The sequence below is a fragment of the Trifolium pratense genome, linkage group LG7 (genome assembly GCF_020283565.1).
Source record: "Trifolium pratense cultivar HEN17-A07 linkage group LG7, ARS_RC_1.1, whole genome shotgun sequence".
Taxonomy (NCBI): Eukaryota; Viridiplantae; Streptophyta; class Magnoliopsida; order Fabales; family Fabaceae; genus Trifolium; species Trifolium pratense.
Genome location: NC_060065.1, coordinates 186900 through 212601, shown reverse-complemented (window position 1 = coordinate 212601; position 25702 = coordinate 186900). Strand labels below are relative to the sequence as shown.

Genomic DNA, 25702 nt, shown 5'->3' with positions numbered 1-25702 from the left:
TGACTACCTGTTTGCAATGTTGGTACTTGGTATGTCAAATTCATGTGTCTATGCAACACAGAATCAAAATATGTGCAAAGGTGCTGTGTAGGTGTAAATTGGGATGTCTTAGAATTCGTATTTAAGGATTTATTACTCTGCAAGTATGCTGCTTACCGAGTACTCGTTTTCGTAATTTGAAGGCGTGGTGTGGTTTTTTATTTTTTGTAAAAAAGAAACTAAAATTCTGATAAAACCCACACGAACCAACTATTTGGTGCCTATTCTCAGTCTGGTTTCTCTTTGATTTTTTTTTTTTTTTGTTTACGATGAGCTGGGGATCGAACCCAGAACTTATAACCTACTACCCAAATCCCTCACAACTAGACCAAACCCAATGGCTTCTTTGACATTTACTATTTAGACAATTTTTTTTTTTTTTTGACTAATCTATGTAGACATTTAACTTACTTTACTTGTCAGTTTTTAAAAGTAGTAAATATTATCTTTTGGAAAATAATAGCAAAATCCGGTTATACTGTTTGTATAGAGTGCATTTGAGAGGATAGTGTAACTGTGACAGTAATAATGATTTATAGAAAAACAATCTGTTAATAGTTTTGTAATAGAGGGGGATTTACAAGAAAACAAAACCACTAGATGTGATAAGCACACTGCATTCTGTTTCATGGGATCTTTATTACACAAGATTGAGGGCTGGGGTATTTGCTTCCCCAATAAACAAGCCACCTTACCTTAGTTAGTAGGATTTGGATATGCTAATCAGATAAATTTAGCATTCTTAATTAATACAAAGAATACAATAAGTATGTATGTCCATAGAGGATGACAAATGACGTCAGAAACTCTATTCGTAATAAAATAAAATAATATTTGGAATTGGGTTAAAAACTTAAATTAAATTAAAATAATATTGTAAGAGAAAAAAGAGGGGCGGGGTGATACATCCTTCTTCCTTATCTTTCTTGTGTTTCATTATTATTTCATGAAAATTGAAAATTGTAAGAGACAGAGACAGTAAGTAAGCAAAATGGTGTTGGTGGGTGTTTGCGGAAAAGCGGTGCTGTTTAGTATTGGAGTCAGAGTGAGACCCAAAACCACCACACACTCTCTCTTTATCGTTTCCAATTCCACCACCTCCGCCGATAGCCAAGACACCACAACCACCACGAGTTTCGGAAGACTAAAAGTCCAGAAAGTGAAGGCTCTCATCCACAGAACCAAGCAAAACACAAGACGCGAACGAGTATTAGTAGAAGAAGAAGATGACCGCAGTACTTCTCAAAGACAACGACGTTCTCCTCCTCCTCCTCCTGGTTGGGGAGATAATAAAGTTACTCAGACTCAATCATTGCCAGAGGCTGATACCAACTTTTTCAGTCTCAAGTCATTTAAAGACATTGGATGCGCTGATTTCATGATTCAATCTCTCCATAAACTCTCTTTAACACGCCCTTCCAATATACAGGCCATGTCTTTTCCTCCCATCATTGCCCGAAAATCTTGTATCATAGCTGACCAGAGTGGTTCTGGAAAGACATTAGCTTATCTTCTACCTATCATTCAACATCTCAGACAACAAGAACTACTACTACAATCACCTCATCATAATTCACAATCTCCTACTGTTCTTATACTAGCTCCCACATCAGAATTAGCTTCTCAGGTTTGCACCCTTTCTATTAATACTACTATGCACTTTTCTTGAAAGAGTAACTGAGTGGTCAAGTCCTATAATAACTGCTGTTGTTACTTGCTGCAGGTCTTAGATAATTGTCGATCCTTGTCAAAATCTGGGGTTCCATTCAAATCTATGGTTGTCACCGGAGGCTATCGACAAAAAGCTCAACTCGATAGTTTAAAGCAGGGCGTTGATGTCTTAATAGCTACACCTGGCCGTTTTCTTTTCCTCATAAAGGAAGGCTTCTTGCACTTAACAAATCTAACATGGTAGGTAAACCTTTTTCACATTCATTTTCTTTATGTTATTCATTTCCATTGGTATATTATCTTATGATTTTGTTGACAAAACATATAACACTTAAATAAAATGTAAGTATAACGAATGCTAACTTGTTTCTTTGAATTGCATAGTCTAGTAGCATTAGTTTTTATTGTCATTTACCCTGTGTTATCAATTTGGTGATCACCACTCAGGAATCAGGATTATGCCAAAGCCTAAAATTGGTTTCTTTTGCTGATTGATCTGCTGTCACTATGGCATAAATTTTCTGTGTGGGAATTGATTTCAAAACTGCACTTCAATTGTATTAGGAGAAAATGTTGGGCGATGTGGATATCTTCCCAATTGGGATATCAAAATTTTAATTTCTGTTTTGATACAAAAACATTTTCCTGATAAATGAATAGAAATGTACTGCTAGACTTTGATGCCCTTCCCTGAATTCCTTCCCCGCTGTGTATATTATCAATTGGGATATCTTTATACATCTGCACCAATGGTTGAGTTTATCTTAACAACAATAATTATTATGCTGTAGTGCTGTGTTGGATGAGGTAGACATACTTTTTGGGGATGAGGACTTCGAAAAGGCTCTGCAATACTTGATTAGTTCTTCCCCGGTTGACACACAATATTTATTTGTGACTGCAACTTTACCAAAAAATGTTTACAGCAAACTGGTTGAAGTTTTTCCAGATTGTGAAATGGTCATGGGACCTAGTATGCATCGAATAAGCTCTCGTCTTGAAGAGGTTAGGTTTCAGCTGCAAATTCTCTTTCCTTCTATTTTATTCTTCTATGACAGAAGATATTATGACTGAATATTAGAAAACATATTCTGTGAATTCTGTCTGAGTTTGTTGTTGTAATATGAGAAAATATTTGGCTTAACTCCTTTTGTCTCCTACATGAGTTTTAAATTGAACTGTAATTTACTCTTGACCGTTATACACTCGGTTCTGTATCATTGTGTATGGCAGTGGCACTACAGCTGGTAACATTATGAAAATAGTATAGTCGACCTGTATTACATTCTTAAATTGCTGGGGTATTTTGGTGTGTACAGACTACCGGCCATGCTGGATACGGTGAACTGTAATGACCACTGTTTTGAGTAATCAGCTTCCGTGTTAATGGGTCTGATGTTTATTTTCTTATTTGGTCAGATAATAGTAGATTGCAGTGGGGAAGATGGACAAGAAAAAACTCTTGACACAGCATTTTTGAACAAGAAAGCTGCTCTTCTGAAGCTTGCGGAGAAGAATCGTGTCCCAAGAACTATTGTGTTCTGTAACAAAGTATTCTGAACTTTCAGGACTTATATTATATTATTTTGATTACTGTTGCACTTTTGGTTCCTTTTTATTTTGGTATAATTCTCAAAACTTATGTTGCAGATTGAAACATGCAGAAAAGTTGAAAATGCATTAAAGCGTTTTGATAGAAAGGGAATTCGCATACAAGTTCTACCTTTCCATGCCGCCATGACACAAGAATCACGGCTTGCTAGTATGAAAGAGTTTACACGTTCTCCATCAAAAGAAGTGTCCCAATTTATGGTATGCACTGACAGGTATTCATCTGTTTAACTCGCTACTTATGGCTGTTCAAATCCCCGTGTTTCTGAATTTTCTTGTTTAGTTTTTACTTGTTTGATAATTGTATGCTTGTGTGTTACAAATAAGTCATTGTTTTCAACTTGTATCAGAGCATCGCGGGGAATTGACTTCACTAGAGTGGACCATGTAATACTTTTTGACTACCCACGTGATCCAAGCGAATATGTACGTCGTGTCGGAAGAACCGCAAGAGGTGCCAGGGGACAGGGCAAGGCATTTATCTTTGTAGTTGGCAAGCAAGTATCCCTTGCAAGCAAAGTAATGGAAAGAAATCGGAAGGGTCATCCACTGCATGACGTACCTTCGGCTTATGAGTATTGAGATCTGATGAAGTAGGAAGTTGCTTTGAATTGATTGCTTGGATAGGGTGCTCTCAAATGGGACTGACAACACAATATTCTAAGTGAAACATGCATGGCAAAGGATGAGATCTTTTGGTAGTTCCAACAAAATTCTAGGTCAGTGAAACATGCATTGCAAGGCTCATCCTAGCAAAAGCAAGAGCTACATTGATTACCAGCACCTTTAGATTGTCTTTGGGCAGGAAATATTTGTTCCTAATTATATTACTTGCTAATTGCATTACCAGGAATACCTACAAACAATTATAAATATGATTAGCTATTTCATCCAGTAAAAATATATTTTCATGAATAAACTTATTTCTAAAATACCTTAAACAAATTGACAGGAAAAAAAAGTTGTCTGGGTGGTTTAAGGTTGTCAATATAAATTTTAAGTTAGTTTGATCCGTTCGGTTGCATGTTTAGGAATTGTCTTAGACTTTTACATCTTTAAAATAAAACAAGATCCGTAAGATAACCTCACTCATCTACATCTTCGCCACCATCTTCATGTTATGTTATGTTATGTTATGTTATGTTATGTTATGTTATGGTAGGAGTTGTTTCTACCAAATGATTTCCACTGCATTTGCATCTTGGAGCTGTGGCTGTGCAAGTACACAACTCTCCAGACACCGTTGTGTGCCAGCACTGTTTGCTTCTCAGTGTTCTCACTACTAATGTTGGTGACTATTCCACATGTTCATGGTGCCTTCATGGGTGGTGTTGTGCCATCTTTTGAAAATAATATAACAACTTGTTTGAAACTCCGGTATATGATCTTTGGTAGAGAAAAAATGTCATGCTTTCTTGCGTGATATGATCCTCCACTTATCTGAAGGTATCACCCCTTTGATTGAGTGTCCACACAAAGTTCATGGGTTTACTCACTTGTTTTGCAGCCCTAAAGAATTTAATACAATAGTGATAGTAAGATTGAAGCTCTCTCGTCAAATTAAAATAGGCGTCAGCCCAAGATTCATCGCCCCTACAAAGTTATGTTGCAGTTGCATAATAACCACAGTGCTCATTTGCTTGCTTGCATATAAACAATATTGTGTTCAATATATTGAATACACTGGTTGCAAAATTGGTATAGATATATGGTTATAACAGTCCCGTGTTTAATTAGTTGAACATATTGATGTGTGAGAAAGATGAAAGACGGATTGACGTGGTATCATGGGGAAATCTGATGGATCATGTTTAATTGATCGTTTCAACTTTCAAATTCAACATATGACCATTTTTCGATCCTCTCTTTTGTCTTAACATTTTGTTTAAGTGGACATGTTGAAATTGTATCTGAAAAATGACGTTTCATGCAATTTAATTTTTATATAATTTTCCCAAATAGTACATTATCTTGTTGAATTGCTTTTGTATGGACAAAGCTTTGCCTCTACAAATGATTACGAAGAATTCTATGAACTACCAAAAATACAAAGCTACCCATAATACTGTATCTTCATTTTTCTCATGTATATATGAAGTTTGCATGCATAAAGAAGTCCATCAATATTTATGAAAAAAAGTAGGCCATGGATAGTTCTAAGTAACTACGAAAATAAAATTGTCAACACCGGCAAAGTAAAGGTTACTTGTTCATAACTACAATTAATACTTTTGGAAAGACAACTAATTCAATATTGATTTTAAATGCATATCTAATCTAATAATTAGTAAACCATAAAAGTAGAATATGAAAGAACAATAAAGTTTATTTTTATTTCTTGACCCAAAAATAAAGAGTTTATTTTTATTTTAAGAGATAATAAATGAATATATAGATGGTTTCATGACCTAGGTGAGAAAGTTAAATAACAAAGTAATAAGGAGTTGAAACCCATCGTTACTTTGGTTAAGTGGTGATTGACGTTGAACTTGGTATGAAAGACTACAGTTCGATCCTCGCAACTGTGATCGGGAGGGGGCTAAAACTACTTGATGCCATAATTGACCTCCGAATCATATTAAACTGGTGGTGAAAAAAAAAATGATAAGGAGATGAGAGTTATGGACTAAGGAGTGCAATTGATAAAGATGTTTGTGGTTCGATACTCATTTCAAGTAAAATGCTTATAATTAATGACATTTATCATTTAAAATAATAATAAAATGTGAATAAAAATATAAAAGATGATCATGTGGTAAGCAATAGTATATGAACTCTATGTCTCCATTAGAGGAGAACATAATGTAAACATCTTTGTTGGATATTTGAATTGGCTTAATTTTGCTAAAACAAATATACTAACAAGATGTTGGATAACATGTTACAACATCATATTTATTCAAGGAAATCTCGCGCATTTATGAGAGCATCTGCTATATATGGAAATCCACTTAAAGAGCACGCTCAATGGAGATTTGATCTGATCAGGTATTTTAAGGATAAGATAAGACTTAATGGTACAACGGTATGATCACAATTATCCTATAAAGTCCTTAAACACTTTTGGAAAGTTTCTATACACTCTTGATGAAGATCAAATGAAAATCAGATCACCTTTTATGAGCTGCAAGGAGCGTCCTATCAGTAATGAAGAAAGTGGAGCGTGCTAGATCATTATATATACGAAGACCAAGCTCAAGACTAAGCATCGATATTGAAAAATATTAGTTACACATATTGAGTCTTTATTGAGTCTTTGTTGAGTGTTTTATTGTTTGATTGTAATTCTTGCTTGTGGATTCTATAACACGAGTTAAGAAGTAAGTTTGTTATTTTAAGGTTACTCCTAAGCTTTGAAGTACGGAGTTTACCATGTGTGATTCACTTGAAGCTTTTAAGCAAAAGTGAAGTGTTGTCTTGACAAGTTGTCGCCACATCATTCTTAACATTGTATAATCAACACAGGTTGTGTTGTGTGAGTGGAAGTGAGATGGGATCTCATGTCTAGGAAGTTCCTAGGCAGAAGTTGCATAAGTAGTGTCGAGGTTATAAGGCGTAAACCAGGGGTTTGCTGGAGGTCTTAGTGTAAGGCGTAAATCCTAGGGTTTGCTGGAGGTCTTAGTAACTAGAGCTATTAGTGGATTTCCTTCCTGGATTGGTATCCCCCAGAGTAGGCAGTTGGCTGAACTGGGTTAACAATTACTTGTGTCATTTATTTATTTTCTGTCAGTTTTTATATGTTATATAAGATGTGCCAACAATAGAAAACAACATTATTCACAAAGTAGTTGTTGGGACATCTTAGCCAACATCATTCTAGTGATACCAGAATTTCAATTGGCATCAGAGCAGGCACCCTGTTCTGTTATTTTGGGTGAGCTCCAGGGAAAGTACTTTCTGGTACAATGGATAAAGAAGGAGGGTCAGTGTCTAAACCCCCCTTACTGACAGGTCCTGAGAACTATGATTATTGGAAAGCTAAAATGGAGGCTTTCATAAAATCAATTGACAGCAGGACATGGAAGGCTGTGTTACGCGGATGGGAACCACCAATGGTTCTTGACAAAGATGGCAATAAAACTGATGTCAAGAAGCCAAATGATGAATGGACTAAAGATGAGGATGATCTGGCACTTGGCAACTCCAAAGCCTTGTATGCAATTTTTAATGGTGTGGATGCAAACATGTTCAGGCTTGTTAAGAGATGTATTACTGCTAAGCATGCCTGGGAAATTCTGAGAAAAGCTCATGAAGGAACATCAAAAGTTAAGCTATCTAAACTTCAGATGCTCAAAACCAATTTTGAGAATCTCAGAATGAAGGAGGAAGACACCATTCATGACTTTCAAATGAATGTGCTTGACTTTGCAAATTCGTTTGATGCTCTTGGAAAACCTATCTCAGATGAGGAGCTAGTTGGAAAAATACTCAGATCTTTGCCTAAAAGATTTGATATGAAAGTAACAGCTATTGAGGAGGCTCATGACCTTTCAAGTCTAAATTTAGATGAACTCATAGGATCACTTCAGACCTATGAAATTGGTCTAAACAGGAGAAATGAAAAGAAAGATAAGAATCTAGCCTTTGCTTCGAAAAGTGCTGCTGATGATCTACAAATTGAATCTGAAGGTGAAGAAAGCTTAGCTGAGTCTATGGCTATGCTTGGAAGACAGTTCAACAAGTTGATGAAGAAAGTGGATCAAAGGCACAAGCCAAATGGTCGACTCAACAACAACAAACAGTCCAGCTTTCAGAAAAAGACAAATGAAGATGAAAGAGGAGTGAAATGCCACGAATGTGAAGGTTTTGGCCATATCAGACCTGAATGTCCAACCTTTCTAAAAAGGCAAAAGAAAAGTCTTGTTGTTTCATGGTCTGATACAGATTCAGAGGAGGAAGAATCTGCCAAATATGTTAATGCTTTAACAGGAGTCTGTGAATCTGATTCAGAGTCATGTGATGAGGAGGTAACCTATGAGGAACTAGCTGCTACTTATAAAGATCTTCATACTAGAAGTATAGAAGTTTGCAAAGCATTAGAGAAACAAAAGAAGATCAATGGTAAACTACAAGCTGAGAAAAATGACTTACTCATAAACATTGATAATCTCAATGCTAAGGTTGAAGATCAGAGTAGTCAAATTCAACAGCTGGAAATGGAGAAGTCTAACCTCCTGTGTAAAGTTGCTGAACAGAATGTAGAAGTAACCAAATTAAATGCTGATCTAGATCAAGTCACAAAAGTGGCTAAAATGATGACCAAAGGTACTGATGCTTTTGAGGAAATGTTACAGAGACAAAACTATGGGAAACCTAAGCCCATTGGTTTTGAACATGAAAGAGTAAAGCAGCAGATGAAGTTCAACAATGCTACTATACATACTCCAATCAGTAGCACGTTTGTGTCAGGGGGATTGTCGCAACATCTGACGGGACATTCTATGCCCAGGTTCTATAACTGGACATGTCATCATTGTGGCAGGAAAGGACACATTAGGCCTTTCTGCTATAGGCTGCACGGATATCCAAGGAGAGTTCGTCAAGAATTCTATACTCCTGTCTTTCCCAATGTTACGACAAGACAGGAATGGAGAGAAAAGAAGAAGATCACAGGTCTAATAGCTCATACATCCTTGAGAGCTTCTTCAAGAGAAACCTGGTACTTTGATAGTGGCTGTTCTAGACACATGACAGGTGTTGAACATTATCTTGAAGACTTGAAGTCATATGCTACCAGTTTTGTAACCTTTGGAGATGGAGCTAAAGGGGAGATCAAGGGAGTTGGTAAACTTGCAAATCATGGCTTACCAAAGCTAGATAATGTGCTGCTTGTAAAAGGGCTTAAAGCAAATCTAATCAGCATAAGCCAACTTTGTGATCAAGGCATGAAAGTTAACTTCACGAAAGCTGAATGTCTAGTTACAAATGAGCAAGGAGAGTTGTTAATGAAAGGAGTAAGGTCAAGAGACAACTGCTATCTCTGGATCCCTAAAGAAGAAGATGTAGCAACATGTTTCATTAGCAAAGAAGATGAGGTAAAGTTGTGGCACCAAAAACTTGGCCACCTGCACCTTAAAGGCATGAAGAAGGCAATAGCTAAAGAGGCTATCAGAGGACTTCCAAAGCTCAAAATAGAAGAAGGAAGTATATGTGGAGAATGTCAAATAGGGAAGCAGACAAAGATGTCGCATCCAAAGTTGCAACATCTGACCACAACAAGGGTTCTAGAATTACTGCACATAGACTTGATGGGGCCAATGCAAGTAGAGAGCCTTGGAGGAAAAAGGTATGCATTTGTCATGGTAGATGATTTCTCAAGGTTCACATGGATTGAATTTCTAAAAGACAAATCTGAAAGTTTTGATGCATTCAAAGAACTTTGTCTTCAACTCCAAAGAGAAAAGAACTCTGCTATTGTTAGGATACGAAGTGATCATGGTAAAGAGTTTGAGAATGCAAGCTTTCTTGAATTCTGCATCTCTGAAGGAATCAAGCATGAATTCTCAGCTCCAATCACACCACAACAAAATGGTGTTGTTGAGAGGAAGAACAGGACAATACAAGAGTCAGCCAGAGTGATGTTGCATGCAAAACATCTTCCATATCAATTCTGGGCTGAGGCTATGCATACTGCTTGTTATATTCACAATCGTGTCACACTCAGAACTGGAACTTCTACTACACTGTATGAGCTGTGGAAAGGTAGAAAACCAACTGTCAAACACTTTCATGTGTTTGGAAGTAAGTGCTATATCCTATCTGATAGGGAGCACAGAAGAAAAATGGATCCTAAAAGTGAAGAAGGATTGTTTCTTGGATACTCAACAAACAGCAGGGCTTACAGAGTTTACAACCAGAGAACTAAGGTAATAGTAGAATCTATCAATGTTGTGATAGATGATTTGACATCTGCTAAAACATCTGATACTGAAGATGATGTTGCAACAACTTTGCCAACATCTGAAGAAGCTGTAGCAGAGAAGGAATCAGATTCAGATGATGAATCAACCATTCCTACACCTCACCCTGTGAGTAAAGTTCCTTCAATAAGAATACAGAAGAACCATCCCAAGGATCTCATCATAGGAAATCCTAACCAGGGAATTGCTACAAGAAGGACAAATGAAGTGGTTACTAATTCATGTTTTGTATCAAAGGTTGAGCCTAAAAATGTAAAAGAGGCTCTCACTGATGAGTTCTGGATAGAAGCCATGCAAGATGAATTAACTCAGTTTAGAAGAAGTGATGTGTGGGATCTTGTTCCTAGACCCAATGGTGTTAATGTCATAGGCACAAAATGGGTGTTCAAGAACAAGTCAGATGAAAATGGCGTTGTAACAAGAAACAAGGCAAGGTTAGTGGCTCAAGGGTACACTCAGGTTGAAGGACTTGACTTTGATGAAACATTTGCGCCAGTTGCAAGACTGGAATCTATTAGGCTACTTCTTGGTATAGCATGCATCTTCAAATTTAAGCTGTACCAAATGGATGTCAAGAGTGCCTTCCTAAATGGGTACTTACATGAAGAAGTTTATGTGGAGCAGCCAAAAGGTTTTGTAGATCCTGCTAATCCTGATCATGTGTACAAGCTAAAGAAGGCTCTTTATGGACTGAAACAGGCTCCAAGGGCCTGGTATGAAAGGCTGACAAATTTTCTTGTTAGTCAAGGATACAGAAAAGGAGGCCATGACAAAACCCTGTTTGTTAAAGAACAAGAAGAGAAGCTGATGATTGCCCAGATTTATGTTGATGACATAGTATTTGGTGGAATGTCTGAAAAGATGGTGCAACATTTTGTACAACAAATGCAATCAGAGTTTGAAATGAGTTTGGTAGGTGAGCTGACATATTTCCTTGGTCTGCAAGTAAAACAAATGGAAGACACCATATTTGTCTCTCAAAGCAAATATGCGAAGAACATGATCAAAAAGTTTGGAATGGACACTGCAGCACACAAGAGAACACCAGCTGTTACTCATCTAAAGCTAACCAAAGATGAAAATGGCATTGATGTTGATCAAAGCCTATACAGGAGTATGATTGGCAGTCTATTGTATCTTACAGCTAGTAGACCAGACATCACTTTTGCTGTTGGTGTTTGTGCAAGATATCAAGCCAAGCCAAAGATGAGCCATCTTGTGCAAGTCAAAAGGATTCTGAAGTATATAAAGGGTACTAGTGATTATGGGATTCTGTATTCCCAGACCAAGAACTCAACTTTGATAGGGTATTGTGATGCAGATTGGGCTGGAAGTGCTGATGATAGAAAGAGCACTTCAGGAGGATGCTTCTTTTTGGGTGACAACTTAATCTCATGGTTCAGCAAGAAGCAGAATTGTGTGTCTCTATCCACTGCAGAGGCTGAATACATAGCTGCAGGTAGCAGTTGTTCACAGTTGATGTGGATGAAACAGATGCTGAAAGAATATAATGTTGACCAAGATGTCATGACATTATATTGCGACAACTTGAGTGCAATCAATATATCAAAGAATCCAGTTCAACACTCAAGAACCAAACACATAGACATCAGGCATCATTTCATCAGAGACCTTGTTGAAGAAAATTGTGTGGAACTCAAGCACATTGGTACAAGTGAACAGCTAGCTGACATTTTTACAAAGGCGCTTGATGCTAATCAATTTGAATTTTTAAGGGGCAAATTAGGAATTTGCCTGCATGAAGAAGCATAGCAGTTACTGCAGTTGTGGCGTGCAAAAGGAAACCGTTTTCTCTCCCATCAATCAATGCACGCTAATTTAGGGAAATCATTACAAACTTCCCTTAAATACATCATCACACGCATTCAATTGCTTTTCTTCCAAATTCTAACCTTTGTCTGCAAACCCTATTCTCTCACTTTGCTCATCAAACTCCATCTATCCATCTTCTCAATCTTCAAAAACTATCAAAACATGTCTGAATCTTCACAAACCACTAAAACCGGACGGTCTACTCGATCAAAGACAAAAATCGATCCCTCAAAGATTATCAAGGACGCGGTCCCCGTTACAGTTGTTCATACATCCAAACCCAAAGCTCAATCCAATGACGCTGAGAAGCAAGGAAAAGGAAAAACTGTTGTGAAGAAGGGAACTTCTGAGGTAGGTGATGATATCTCTCCTTCTACTGCTAAAATTACTAAATCTAGTAAAGGAAGTTCTAAAAGGAAAAGAAGGGATTACAAATCTAAGTTTTCTCTGTCTATGTCTGATTTGGTGTTTGATTCGAATGTTAACACATCTGAGAAGGCAACTGAAGTAGAACCTCAAAAACCTAAACCTGTGTCTGAAGTTGTTGAAACAATTATTTCCACTGCTGGTAACCCTAGTCAAGAAAATTTGGGATCTGATGCTGAGAAGAGAGATCTGAATAATGTGCCTGTTGATACTGAGATGGAAGACAATCCTACAGAGGTTGAGCCTAATGTTGTTGAGAAATCACCAACAATTGCTGATATGATGGCTGAAAAATCTACCCCTGTTGTTACTGAAGAGGTTGTCATGAACGATGTTGAGACATCCCTGAATGAGAATGAAGATGCTAGAACTGCTGAGGAAGAACCTGTGAAGGAAACTGTTGCTGAAAAGGATGTTGAGCCAACTGCCACAACATCTGAGTCCACAGATGAGGAAACTGGAACTGCTGATGAGGATACCTCTGATAATGAAGGGGACACTCAATCTGAAGAAAGTAACCAGTCCATCCCTACAGATGAGCAAGAGGTTGAAGCTGACAAGCCTGCAGAAGCTGAGAAAGAAAAAGATGTAGTAGATGTTGATGATTATGTCACCACCAAGACTGCTGTAAAACCTACTGGTGGTATAACAAAAAGGTTGAGAAGCTGTACAGGGAAGGCTGTGGCCACTGCAAGCAAGACTCCTGCACCAAGAGTGAAAACAAAAGGTGTTGGACCTGTAAAAGGTTGGAGCAAAGTTTTCTCCCCTCCCAGCAAGAAGAAGGAAACACTGAAGAGAAAGAAGGAGTCATCTAGTGACTCAGACTATGATGTTGCTGAAGATGTTGCTAACATCTCATCTCCAAATCCTAAGAAGGCTACTGTGAAGAAGGCTCCTCAAGGTGTTGAAGAAGCCCCCTGTGACAACATTTCATTCCATCGTGCTGCCTTTGCACTGAGATGGGATTACATCTACCAGAGGAGACTGGCTGTTGAAAGGGAATTAACCAAAGATGCTCTCAAATGTCAAGACATCTTTGACTACATCAAAGAAGCTGGTCTGATGAAGACAGTCTGTGATTTCAGTCCATGTTATGAGCTGCTTGTGAAAGAATTTCTGGTGAACATCCCTGAAGAATGTGATAACCCACTGAGCAAGGACTACCACAAAGTTTTTGTCAGAGGTAAATGTATCAATTTCTCCCCTGTTGTGATTAATAATTACTTAGGTAGGTCTGTAGAACCTAAGACTGAGTTAGAAGTTGCTAATGATGTTGTGAGTGCTGAGATAACTGGTGGTAAGGTTAAGGTCTGGCCTACAAAGAAGCTGATACCCACGAGCAAATTAAATGTCAAATATGCCATCCTCAATAGGATAGGGTCAACAAATTGGGTGCCAACCAAGCATGCAACCAATGTTGCTACAAACCTGGGTAGATTTATATATGCTGTAGGAACCAAGTTTGACTATGACTATGGGACCTTTATTTTTGATCAAACCATTAGGCATATTAGATCAACAGCTGTGAAGATGCCAATAGCATTTCCATCTTTGCTATGTGGAATCATCTTGGCGCAATACCCGGACATCAAGGTTGTGACTGACACACCTAAGAAGAGGGAATCTGGTTTTACTTTTCATCATAAGCTCTTTGGTAATCACAATGTTACTGATCATGTTGGGACATCTGCTGCTGGAGCTGGTGTTATGACCAAAAGGGAAATTATTGCTGGTTTGAAAGTTCAATGTCAGGACATTGATAAACAGCAGGCTGAGCTTGAGGAAAGGAAGAAAGTGTTTTTAAAGATGATTGAAGGATTGGAAGCTGATGAAATACCTGTCAAAGCTAGTGCAAATGTGGCTGCTACAGGTGATCAAAACAATGCAGATGAGGATGAAGGTTATGCTACTGCTACAGATGAGGATGAAGCCTCTGACAGTAGTGATGATGAATGATTTTGTAATTTGTTTTAATGTGTTTTACTGTACTTTGTTATTTGGTTTGTGGGTGTATTTGTGCCCTGGATTTTAGCACCTTCTGAGTGCATGGTCTGTACTTTAAATTCTGTACTTTGGATACTTAACTTTCCTGTTTTGGCACATTTTGTGGCTAAAAAGGGGGAGCAGTACCTTTTGTTTTTTGTTTGTTTCTGTGTTTGTTTCTGTTACATGTTGCTGTGTCTTTTGTTATGACATGTTTTTAAGTAGCAGTAAGCAAGTATTCAGGGGGAGTAAAAATTTTACCCTGAGATGATGCACAAGCTGATGAAGTCAGGTGGAGTTTGCTACTGAATGGATGCTGCCCTGATTGGACGAACATGTGCTAGAAGATGTGCTCCCATATGTCACCACATCTTTGATGACATATGACATATGATATATGTTTTGCTCTGATACCACGTTTTATTTTGCTCGAGGCAATTTGATGATAACTCCGCTGCTGCTGCCTCTGATGCATATTTGTTTCACCTATGTGAAATTGTGTTTAAATGATGCTCTAACATTCCTTCTTTTGTGTGACCATGGTGATTTGAAGGATTGCGCTTTTTATATCTCTCAAAGGTAATGGCCTGAAATTGTTTTAGCCAAAAATTGCCAAAGGGGGAGATTGTTGGATATTTGAATTGGCTTAATTTTGCTAAAACAAATATACTAACAAGATGTTGGATAACATGTTACAACATCATATTTATTCAAGGAAATCTCGCGCATTTATGAGAGCATCTGCTATATATGGAAATCCACTTAAAGAGCACGCTCAATGGAGATTTGATCTGATCAGGTATTTTAAGGATAAGATAAGACTTAATGGTACAACGGTATGATCACAATTATCCTATAAAGTCCTTAAACACTTTTGGAAAGTTTCTATACACTCTTGATGAAGATCAAATGAAAATCAGATCACCTTTTATGAGCTGCAAGGAGCGTCCTATCAGTAATGAAGAAAGTGGAGCGTGCTAGATCATTATATATACGAAGACCAAGCTCAAGACTAAGCATCGATATTGAAAAATATTAGTTACACATATTGAGTCTTTATTGAGTCTTTGTTGAGTGTTTTATTGTTTGATTGTAATTCTTGCTTGTGGATTCTATAACACGAGTTAAGAAGTAAGTTTGTTATTTTAAGGTTACTCCTAAGCTTTGAAGTACGGAGTTTACCATGTGTGATTCACTTGAAGCTTTTAAGCAAAAGTGAAGTGTTGTCTTGACAAGTTGTCGCCACATCATTCTTAACATTGTATAATCAACACAGGTTGTGTTGTGTGAGTGGAAGTGAGATGGGATCTCATGTCTAGGAAGTTCCTAGGCAGAAGTTGCATAAGTAGTGTCGAGGTTATAAGGCGTAAACCAGGGGTTTGCTGGAGGTCTTAGTGTAAGGCGTAAATCCTAGGGTTTGCTGGAGGTCTTAGTAACTAGAGCTATTAGTGGATTTCCTTCCTGGATTGGTATCCCCCAGAGTAGGCAGTTGGCTGAACTGGGTTAACAATTACTTGTGTCATTTATTTATTTTCTGTCAGTTTTTATATGTTATATAAGATGTGCCAACAATAGAAAACAACATTATTCACAAAGTAGTTGTTGGGACATCTTAGCCAACATCATTCTAGTGATACCAGAATTTCAATCTTAATTATATGAAATCTGATTCTTACTATTGCATAACCAAATACACACTAAGTAAAGAATAAGTTAATTTCATGTTCCAAATAGACTTACAAATTAATTTTGTTTTGGATCCAAAGAATAAAAGGTTGCCAAGACATCTAAAGTGTCATCGAGAGTTAGTTTATTTAAAAACTCAGAAGAAAATGTATTGAACTAAGCTACAAATTTAAAGTTAATTTCTTTTATAATATATCTTAATTTTATATTTAATATAAACATAAGTCGGCTACAAAAAAAAGAAAATTATGATAAAGTCCTGTAACCTAATTTTATATTTAATTCTCGTTGTTGATTTGAAATCTAACAATTTAAATTACACTTCAATTTCAAACACTTAAACAATATCAACAATTGATTGAAATCGAACGATCGAGAATGTGATGGAGCAAATATAATTCCGATGTTTGGATCTCTCTGTTTGCAATAAATAAATAAATAAACGAAAAATGTTGTGTGTGTGAGAGGGGTGTGAGGTGTGAATTTTAGTCTTAAAAAGGTCCTTCCCTCCCTCTCTCAGAGTCCCTCCCGCCAACACATTTGGTTTACCCTCGCTCGCCTCTCTTTTTGAATTATTATTATTATTATTACTTAGTCTCCGTTGGTTCGTTCGTGTTTTGAAGGAAAGAAAGAAAGAAGATTCTCGAAGAAGAAGAAGAAAAAGAAGAAGAAGAAGAAGAAGAAGAAGAAGAAACATGAGCGCCGTGAACATCACCAACGTTACCGTCCTCGACAACCCTGCTTCCTTTCTCAATCCCTTTCAGTTCGAGATTTCCTACGAGTGTTTGGCTGCTCTCAAAGATGGTTACTTACTTTTACTTACTTCCTTCCTTCCTAATCCCCCAATTCTTTACTTAGGGTTTATTCTATTTCTATTCTTTCATTCATTTTGCTTTCAATCTTTAATTTCTTCCTCACTCACTCCACTACTTATGTTTGTTTGTTAGTTACTTAGGGTTTTCATTTTCAGATCTTGTTACTGCAACTTATTATAATCTCATTTATCACCCCCAAAACTACTTTGACCTAATTTTCCATTTCCTCTTCTTATTGCACCCATCTTTTATCCTTTTTTCTTATTTTAGGTTTATTCAACCCCCAATTTAACTGCCAATACTATCAAACTTGATGAATGATTGATTGATTCTGTAAAATCATAACATGTTCAATACCATTGATTCATATATGAAATTCATTGATTACAAATACCTGATGTGGGTTTTCATGTCAATTTGGGTCCAAAATCATCATAACAAACTCTATTTTTCTATATGCTGCTTCACTATAGTTTTACTCCTAGATTCTATTCTTTATTGTTTGGTTGTGAGTTGTAGTAACCAACATATGCTGTCATGTTGCCACAGATTTGGAGTGGAAGCTCATTTATGTTGGATCTGCTGAGGATGAGACTTATGATCAATTGTTAGAGAGTGTTCTTGTTGGTCCTGTCAATGTTGGAAACTATCGCTTTGTTTTACAGGCAAGATTTATCAATACTAATCTTTTCAATCACTTACAATTTCTTATAAATTCAAACTTATCAATACTCTTTTGTTAGCAGGCAGATCCACCAGACCCGTCAAAGATTCGCGAAGAAGATATAATTGGTGTTACGGTGCTTCTGCTGACCTGCTCTTATTTGGGTCAAGAGTTTATTCGTGTTGGTTATTATGTCAACAATGACTATGATGATGAGCAGCTGAGAGAGGAACCTCCAACAAAGGTTTTAACTGACAGGGTTCAAAGGAACATTTTATCTGATAAACCAAGGGTCACAAAGTTCCCCATCAATTTCCACCCTGAGAACAATGAAAATGAAGAGCAACCCCCTCCATCGGAGCAACAACCTGAAACTGGAGAAGATCCACTGACTTTGGCTGATCACGATCCCCCAAATGAGGGCGATAAATGAAGGGGTTTCTTATCATTTTCTAGGTATACAGGCCTTTCAATTCCCCAATGTCCAACTTTACATTACCTGTATGGATTAAGATGTTTTTTTTGAATCTCTTATGGATGAAGTAGATGATATGATTCATGAGTTTTTTTGGAAGTAGGAGGAGTCTTTCAATTACTAGGTTCAAGATGCTTGTAATGTTTGAAAACCAGTTACTGTCAATAAAACTTTGCGATACAATCCAATTTCATTGGTTCTCATGTTTCACAGTATGAGCTAAGAAGCTCTGCAGTAATTTTTAGTTTTTATTCAGTTTGTCTGAGTTATTTCTAGTTTATTTTAATAAGCTCCTCAAGATAGCTTATCGAAATCGCATATGTAGATCTTATTCTTTATTCTCTCTTCAATTTTCTGCTATCTCCAAATTTTGTTTTCAAAATGAAAATAAATAAATGTTGAGAATGCAAATGTTTTTTTTTTTTTTCAAATACAATGACATGTTGAATTTTAGGGCTAACATCATTAGCTTTCTACTAACGTTTTTGTTTTACAAGATGACCTTTCTAATGATTATTATTTTTTTAACAAGTACTATTTAATTAAACTATTTGGTAATTCCCATAGAGGTGTTGAGCTCAAACAGCTTTTAAGGCCAAACTGGGTTGTACAAGTAAAGAGGGAGGGGGTATTAATTTCTTGTTAGTTTTAAGCTGGACTGAACCTATCCAGCCTTATTTTGGTCGCAAGTCTTGTAATCTGAAAGATAGAAGCAAACATATTTGTGTTATATCGGCTTGAGCTGCTTCTGTAATAAAGGCTAACATGAGGCACATTAACAGAGTTGTTTAGATTACGACCAAACCACCACGAGTCTTGTCCCATTTGAACAATTCTTCATGGGTATGCGGGGATTCTCTATTTCTTTTTACCTGCCGGTTTTATTCTACCTCAATGAATTAGATGGTGGAGGGTTCATGTAAGGAAGAGTGAGGAATTTATTTCTCACCAACACCAGAAAGAAAATGTTCCTTGTTAGGAAGCCAGAGCGTTGGTTCCTTTACACATATTTGATTTGTGAAAACATTGTATTTTGTATTTCCTCTTTCCACTTGATTAATTACATAAATACCATTTTATCACATTAAAAAAGAATAGACGCAAATTACATTGAAAAATAATAAAAGACATATATGGACGTCAAAGTCCTGCAGTCAGAAGAGTTGTGGTGGGAATAAAGACCAAAACATTGGTGGGAACGATATATAGTAGTATATGTTTTGTTGCATTGCATTGATATCATCATCATAGCATTGGTATTTCTTGGAATATCAGACTATAGTATATCAATGTAATATTATAGTATAGCAATGCAATATTATTGGTGAAAGAAAGGACAGAAAAAGACAGATTTTAGAGATGAAGGTACCTAGCCCGACGCAGAAGCAATCTGTTGGGGATCGTCACATGATCTCACCCACTCGCCACAATATGTCTCGATCATCTAGGAGGAGGAAAAACAGTGGTCATTGGTGGTTGTCATCAATATCATGGATGAAGAAGGAGGTTGACTCATATGCCACGACTCATCAGACTCAGCTCTCTTCCGATAGTCCTTACTACAAGGGTCTCACCGATCAATCTCTTGCTATTACTCATGAAGACTATGAAGAAGAAGACGACGACGACAACAACAACAACAACAACAGCAGCAGCAGCAACAACAACAACAACAACAACAGTATCTCTTCACCACTAAGACCTATCCTCCTTTCATCATCCCCCCACAGTAGTCCTTACTACAAAGGTCTTACCGATTATTCTCTTGTAGTCGATGCCTCTTGGGCCAGTCATCATTCACATCCTCATCTCCACCCCCATCACAACTCACCCCTTTCTTGTTACCACGACTCAAGTCCATATTATAGGGGTCTTATTGCTCTTCCTGTTCCTACCTCCCCCTCCTCTCTCTTCTCCCTCAACATCAATTTCAAAACTGCCACTGACGCCGCCCAACCATCAACTCATGATTTTGTTGTCTTTTTAAGTCCAGAAGATCAGCCACTGATGGTAACAGAGCCAGAAACAACTTTAGATGATGAGATGGAGTTGATCCATCCTGATATCCAAGGGAAGCCTTTGAGGGTAAAAGATAAGTTGTCATCACAAGCAACTTTGGAAGAGCTGATAGATGATGTTGAAGAGGGGAAGCCTTTGAGGGTTAATTATGAATCAGAAACAGTTCCAGAGAAAACAATTTTAGAAGATGTTGTGTTGTTGGTTGAAGAGCATAAGAGGAAGTCTTTGAGTGAGAGAGTAGCATCAGATTCTGAGACAGTATTGTTACAACAAATAAATGCTGACAAAACAGATTTGGGTTTGGAGGAGGAGATGGAATTGGTGATTAAACAAGAGAAGCCATTGAGAGAGAGTTGTGTATCACAAGATGGGAATGAGAACGTACTAATAAATATAGATTTGAAAGAGGAACTCAAAGGCTTTTGGTTGGGTGGTCAAAAGACTGTTTATGAACAAACAGTGTCACTGGAATTACCTTGTGAGCACAAGTTGATGGACACAACTGTGGAAGGAAATCTGTATGAGTATCTGTGGGCAACCAAATACCAGCCCAAGACCTTGGCTGAATTCATCTGTAACAGAGATAAAGCACTTCAGCTGAAAGAATTGGTGAGAAGAATCTGATGCTTCATTCATTCTTTGTCTATTTATTATTACAAGATTACAACTGCGTGTACGAGATAGATACTATAATTTCTGGTAAAAGATCAAAATTTTAAGATTTTGTTTTTTATATTTGCTGCATGTATAGGTACAAGGTGGGTGTGGCTGTAATCATTTTATATTTGAAGGACCTCCAAATGTAGGAAAAAGATCCATGATACGAGCTATGCTTCGAGAGGTATTTGGCGCTGACGGAGTGCAGGTATATACACTCATCATTCATGACCTTATATTCTACTGTTTGTAGCATACTAGCATGTGTATGTGCGTGTATATGATATAATAGAAAAAACTAGGATAACATTTTCCTTCGCTTCTAAATGGCAGGTCACAGAAGAATATAAAGACTTCAGCTTGAAGGTAATGCCTACTTTGACAACCACTACCATCACTTATTTTTTTTATCAATTTCCTTAAGGGATTAATGATAAACAAATTGTTTGTTAAATTCAAATTGCAAGCCCACAACCCCAAAAATAGCATGTTGATTGATACTTGTTCAATTACGATATTCCACTAATAGCTAGAGAATCTGCAAGAAGGTATAAAATACTCGCACAAAACAACTCTTCCCTACCGCCACTAATCTATACCATGTGTAATGTGGTCAAGACTTAAGAGGCAGAATTTGGGCAAGTTAACTCACATTTGTTCGTTTATTAGATTCTAGTTTGGTTAAGAAATTAGCTTATCCGGCACTATTGGTTACTCAAATTACGCAGTTCTGTCACCTTGTGAATGTGCAAACACTTTTCTCATTTATCATATTTCAGATTTTTCTCTCATCTCTTTCATGGTTTCTTAGATTTAGCATGTAGTAAGCTTTTAACAATATAATGAAAGAAAATGACTTCAAATATTGGCCGTCTCTCTCCTTTGACATGGATAGGGAGAAATGGTTGAAAATCTGCAACTGCGCCTAAAGAAATCGCTCCATCATGTTGAGGTGAATCTGTCAGAGGCAAAGGGATATGAAAAACATGTGATTTCTGAGTTATTCAAGGAAACATATGGTAAAGTGATCAATAGCAAATTGCCTTGTAGCCCAGAAAACTGTCAAGGTACACACTCTAATTAATTATATTTAACGCCGTTGTTTTGTATGGACCAATCAAGTAACTGATATGTTTACCTGTTTATTATCTATATCTCAACAAAACAAACAAAAAAAAGCAATCATTTTGTACGATGCGGAGAAGCTATCATTAGAATCGGTGTTGTATATAAAGTGGATGGTGGAAAAGTATAAAGGGTGTAATAAACTGTTCTTTTGCTGCTCTGACGAATCAAGGCTACAACCTATCCAATCACATTGCACCACTGTCCGCCTTTCATCACCATCAACACAACAGGTCACTCACCATTTCCAATTTCCAATACAATTTCAAACTCTATTCTAGTTTTGTTGTTATCCAAATCACTTATAAGCTCATCATCTAGTAGTTTCATTTTTGTGTCAATATCTTACATATTATATGCAATTTATGCCTTGGCTGCAAGTTAGACATACAGTATGCCATGTTCCAGGCTATAACTAAAGTGCAAGTCTATTTTATGAGTCTGTTTTATATTCCTTAAATTATAATTTAAATATAATTTAGGCAAAATCATTTCAATGATCCTTTAACTTAATTTAAAATTTCAGATTCCTCATTGATCTAGATAGAGGAGAGTCTAATTATAACTAGATGTAGAGAGATCTTAAGGAAAACAATATGTCAAACTACCAAGGGAGATTTCAAAATAAACAAACTATTTTTAAATCTTTAAACTTAATACATAATGAGTTTTTATTTCTTCTTATACTTTATGAAAGTGTAACTAGAAATGTTGGACGAAGCTTTAATATTCTTCCTGTCCTTTTGAATAAACAGATTTTGAAGATTTTGGAACGGATTGTAGAAGAAGAAGGAATAAAATTATCACGCGAGTCAATCAAGAAGATAATTTTGAGGTCCAAAAACAATCTCCGTCAAGCCATTCGTTCATTGGAGGCCACTTACCGGCACAAGTGAGTCATCATTCCACAGATGATGATTGCTTTTATTCTAACAAAATTTATTAAGCTGGTCGTGAGGAAGAAATGTGCAGTGCCTAGAGGAATGTTATGCTAACACACTGTGATTTCATCTGATATTTCTATTTGACAAACCAACAATGACCACATATATGTACTCCGATTAATGAATGTTAATTTTGCATAATGCAGGAATGCCCTCAACGAGGATGAGTTCATTTTAACTGGATGGGAGGATGATATTTTGAATATTGCTAAAAATATAATCAGAGAGCAGAGTCCAAGACAGTAAGTAAATTGTTATGTCTCTTGAATGCTTCAGATGTAACTATCGTTTCATTAATCACACATCATTCTTAAATGAGTTTAATTTTGTTTAACATGAACAGTAATAATAATTGAAAAATTCAAGTTCTTGACAGCCATTTGTCGTTTGCAATAGGTTGTATGCTATTCGTAGAAAGCTTCAAAGTCTTATGATTCATGACGTTCCTCCTGAGTTTATCTACAAGGTATGTGATATATATATTTTAGCTGCGTGTTTTTATAATTCTAAGACAAGACTTGTTTATTATTAAAGGAATTCCAATTCTAATATAAGATGTTTGTTTTGTTATCTGGGTTCACGCAGTCTTTGGTAGACGACTTAACTAGTCTAGTTGATCACTCACTATGCTCAGGGGTTACCAAACTTCACAAGGAGTACACCGTAAATTCTCATACTGTTTTCTCTAATCTTTTTTACGTTTTTTCTGTATCATACATTTATTTTTGTCACTATTGTTTATATTATTAAAAGTAATAGTATGAACATACCAAATTAAAAAGTCGGAGTATGATAAATAGAGCCAAGTAACTTGTCTTTATGCCATTTCAGAAAGGTAGTGAAATCAAATTTGAAAGTGTGAAACATTATGCTCAAAACAAACAAGGAGGATCAGATGAAAGGAGCAACGAACTAACAAAAAAGAATGCAATGAACTACTTAAAAGTTGAAGGTAAAATACCTCCTATTTACAGTTTTGGTATTTCTTTCTATCTTATTTTCATGAAAAATACTAACAATAACAACTAGTAATTAGTACTAACTTTGTCTGCTTTAAAAAAAGAACTTATTAGTTGAACATTTTAGTTTTCATTTTCGGGTTCTAAGTGAATTTAACTTTTGTTCATTTATTTATCACAGAATTCATAGCAAAATTCATGAGCTGGTACAAGAATTCGTGTAAAAGTGATGATCATGTGCAACTTATTGCTGGGCGAGGAACATAGATAAGTGGCTGTTCTTTCTTGAAGCGGAGTTTAAAGACGTTATCTGATAGAGACATGTCTCAAATATCAAACCACTTTGTAAATATATAAAACCAATAGACATTTTGTGTTTCGGATGGAAACAACGGTCAAATAAGATGATTGTATGGGCATATATTGCTGCCACCCATATTCTGAATTTATGTGTTTGGATTGCCATAACTCTATATGTGAGAATAATTTCTATATTCATACATATTGCCTTAGACTACAAATAAGTATATGTCTTAGTAAATATTCTTCTAGATTTTTCTTAAAAGAGCTAGGTTGAATAGAAATGAGTAATGTTATTTGGTGGCATTTTGTGCACCCTAAATGCCACGATGTTATTTTGACACAATGTTTTGGTACATTTTGGTACAAGGGTAATGTTGTGATTTCAACTTTAAAAAAAGGAGCATTTTTGTCAAAATAGAACAACTCTCTTCTTTCTCTCTTTTTCCCACCATAAATATGCATCTCTCTTCGTTTTAGTGAAAAGTTCATCTTTTTGTGGCGAGTTCATCTCTCTCTTTCCCCCCTCCTCCTCCCCCTGCTAATAGCCACGTCAGTAGGGATGACAATTTGACTCATATCCAGAGGGTACCCGCAAAAATTACCCACAACGGGTAGGGTAAAAACCCGCATTTTGGGTACGAGCATGGGTATGGGTAATTACCTGCAAAAATGAATGGGTATGGGTGCGGGTACGGGTACCTTAGTACCCACCCCGCCCCATACCCGTATAATATATATTTATTTATTTTATTTATATTATTATATTATAATATATGTAAATCAATTTAAAACAATACACAACTCTACTAAACTATTACATATTTTTAATAAAAATGTTTATTTATAACATAATATAAAAATAATGTGAATATTTAACATAAATATGAACTTTAACATAAGATTAGTAATAACTTTGTTTATGATTATCATTAGTCAATATTAAAATCTTTGAAATTTTTTTAATTCTATTAAAATTATATGATATTTTATAATTGATCAATTTATTTTTAGTAAAAATACGGGTAACGGGTACAGGTATGGGTACCTAGGTACCCATAGGGTATGGGGACGGGGGCAAAAGTTGTTACCCACGCGGGTATGGGGATGGGTACGGGTATTTTTTCAATCCGCGGGTATGGGGATGAGTACTATAGTACCATACCCATACCCTACCAATTGTCATCCCTACACGTCAGTATCCACATATGTACTCACTTCGGCTTTATTTATAAGCAAAAATTGTTTTTTAGATTTATTGAAAAACCAATGTATCTAGTCTATATTTAAGTTAGATACATTGGTTTTTCAATGAATCTGAAAAACAACTTTTGCTTATAAATAAGGCCAGAGGGAGTACAATTATCGTTTTAGGTTAAAAGTTAATCGAAAGGACAAATATCACAATTGAAAATAAAGTTAATGCACTAATTTGTAGTGTTAATTAACGAAGGAACCAAGACAAAATGCGTCCATAGATCCTTTAAATTTTACGTTTGTATCAGATAGGTCATTTAAGTTTTTTAAGTATCAAATATGTCCTTTAAGTTTTTTAAGTATAAGATATATCCTTTA

The 25702-nt window shown here is 36.3% G+C and overlaps 3 protein-coding genes across 4 annotated transcripts; all 3 read left to right on the top strand.

Annotated features, from left to right (window-relative positions):
- The first annotated feature begins 894 nt into the window (after window positions 1-894).
- LOC123897463 (DEAD-box ATP-dependent RNA helicase 50) lies at window positions 895-4240 on the top strand. The gene is made up of 6 exons (XM_045948116.1): window positions 895-1666; window positions 1763-1950; window positions 2502-2715; window positions 3130-3261; window positions 3361-3536; window positions 3672-4240. The coding sequence occupies exons 1-6, from the start codon at window positions 1031-1033 to the stop codon at window positions 3901-3903; spliced, it is 1578 nt and encodes a 525-aa protein (XP_045804072.1). The 5' UTR covers window positions 895-1030; the 3' UTR covers window positions 3904-4240.
- Window positions 4241-16624: 12384 nt separating this feature from the next.
- LOC123899472 (histone chaperone ASF1B-like) lies at window positions 16625-18311 on the top strand. 2 transcript variants are annotated; one of them, XM_045950607.1, is made up of 4 exons: window positions 16643-16712; window positions 16793-16973; window positions 17534-17649; window positions 17731-18311. In XM_045950607.1, the coding sequence occupies exons 2-4, from the start codon at window positions 16865-16867 to the stop codon at window positions 18079-18081; spliced, it is 576 nt and encodes a 191-aa protein (XP_045806563.1). In that variant the 5' UTR covers window positions 16643-16712; window positions 16793-16864; the 3' UTR covers window positions 18082-18311. The 2 variants fall into 2 exon arrangements, with proteins under 2 accessions (XP_045806562.1, XP_045806563.1); XM_045950606.1 differs by having other exon boundaries at window positions 16625-16973.
- Window positions 18312-19222: 911 nt separating this feature from the next.
- LOC123899471 lies at window positions 19223-24362 on the top strand. Its single transcript, XM_045950605.1, has 11 exons — window positions 19223-20751; window positions 20894-21007; window positions 21133-21165; window positions 21695-21866; window positions 21979-22157; window positions 22680-22816; window positions 23015-23110; window positions 23265-23334; window positions 23454-23531; window positions 23700-23820; window positions 24009-24362. Exons 1-11 carry the CDS (start codon window positions 19483-19485, stop codon window positions 24092-24094), a joined length of 2355 nt encoding a protein of 784 aa, XP_045806561.1. The 5' UTR covers window positions 19223-19482; the 3' UTR covers window positions 24095-24362.
- The last annotated feature ends 1340 nt before the right edge of the window (window positions 24363-25702 follow it).